Source organism: Cynoglossus semilaevis, chromosome W (assembly GCF_000523025.1).
Source record: "Cynoglossus semilaevis isolate Cse_v1.0 chromosome W, Cse_v1.0, whole genome shotgun sequence".
Classification (NCBI taxonomy): domain Eukaryota; kingdom Metazoa; phylum Chordata; class Actinopteri; order Pleuronectiformes; family Cynoglossidae; genus Cynoglossus; species Cynoglossus semilaevis.
In genome coordinates this window covers 2,645,041-2,646,858 of record NC_024327.1, presented here as the reverse complement: position 1 = coordinate 2,646,858, position 1,818 = coordinate 2,645,041, and the positions used below count along the sequence as shown (strand labels likewise).

Here is a 1,818-nt window from a genome sequence, read left to right as displayed (position 1 = left end):
TCTGGTGAAATCCATGCCCAGGAGGATTAAGGCGGTTCTGCAAAATCATGGTGGCCACACAAAATATTGACACTTCAGGAACTTTCACTTTAGGGTGTACTCACTTTTGTTGCCAGGGGTTTAGCTACTAATGGCTATATTTTGAGTTTTTTTTGAGGGGAAAAATAAATTTACACTGCTATATAAGCTTTACACAGACTACTTTTCATTGTGTCAAAGCGATGTTTCTTCAGTGTTGTTCAATTAAACATTATAATGAAATCTCTGCAGAAATGTGAGGGGTGTACTCACTTTTGTGACATACTGTAGATGTGCATATGTGCCATTATATACACAAATATATATACCCATACAGTATACATACACATATATACATATGTGTATATATTATATACACAAATATATATATACCCATACAGTATATATATACACAAATATAGATATGTGTATACAGTAGTCCCTCGCTATTTCCCGGTTCATCTTTCGCAGATTGACGACTTCGCGGGGTTTTGAAAACTGTATATATAAAATATACTGTATCCCGGATTTGGATCTGCAAGAGATCTCACAAGAATGGGACGACGATATGGTTCGATCGGTCCAAGTTTGCAACAAAATCGACAACGTCATGACTGCCCACGAGCTAGTCTTCGACTGGAAAAAGAAGCAGTGGAAGCAACTGCCGATCGCAATGTTTTTGCACCCTCGCAAAAAAGAGCCAGTTCCTGCTACTACTACGGATACACCTTCGGAAACCGTGGAAGAGGTGCCCCAAGAAATGGCACCACCCTCTGAAGAGACGTAAAATCAATCATTGGCTGCGCAGTAAAAGTCATCATCACCTTCCTCGTCAGCATTTTACTGCACATAAATATGGTGTCACTACTTCGCGGAAATTCAGTTCTCGCGGCAGGCCTTGGAACCTATCTACCGCGATAAACCAGGGACCACTGTATATTATATAGACAAATATATATACCCATACAGTATATATACACAGTACATATATGTGTATATATTACATACACAAATATATACACATATATACATATAAATGTATACACATATATATACACGTACATATAGATAAACAGACAGATACCAGGTACCTACCTTTATCTTTAAGGTTTTCCTCAGCAACTGTTTTGGTGTCAGTGAGAACTCTTTCTGTGGCTGTTTGTATGAGTTTGTGGTGTGAGAGTGTTTTAGGGTCTTCTAGACTTCCATGTACATACTGTAAAACAAGCACAACACAGAGTATTTCATTCAAAGTTCAGAAAATATATATAGTGGTATTAAAAAGTTTGGGCACCCTGGTTGTTCGGAACCGCAATTTCAATTAAATATATCATATAGCAACCAAACACAGTGATATTTAAGAAGTGAAATAAAGTTTATAGGATTTACAGAAAGTGTGCAATAATTATGTAAACAAAAGTAGGCAGGTGCATAAATTTGGGCACCCTTGTTGTTTTATTGATTTGAATACCTTTGGCACTAATTATTGGAACACAAAATTTGTTTGGTAAGCTCACTGACCCTTGACCTACATACACAGGTGAAGCCAATCTTGAGAAAGGGTATTTAAGGTGGCCAGTTGCAAGTTGTTCTCCCCTTTGCATCTTCTCTGAAGACTGGCAACATGGGAGCCTCAAAACAACTGTCAAATGACCTGAAAACAAAGATTGTTCAACATCATGGTTTAGGGGAAGGATACAAAAAGCTAGCTCAGAGATTTCAGCTGTCAGTTTCCACTGTGAGGAACATAGTGAGGAAATGGAAGACCACAGGCACAGTTCTAGTTAAGGCCCGTAGTGG

The 1,818-nt window shown here is 38.2% G+C and overlaps 1 protein-coding gene across 1 annotated transcript in view; it reads right to left on the bottom strand.

The window, feature by feature from the left end:
• LOC103396954 (ubiquitin-associated domain-containing protein 1-like) overlaps positions 1-1,818 on the bottom strand; it is an 11,452-nt gene that overhangs the window by 6,881 nt on the left and 2,753 nt on the right. The window contains exon 2 of the mRNA XM_008335194.3: positions 1,114-1,234. Coding sequence (XP_008333416.1) covers positions 1,114-1,234 — 121 coding nt within the window. The remainder of the gene's footprint in view (positions 1-1,113; positions 1,235-1,818) is intronic.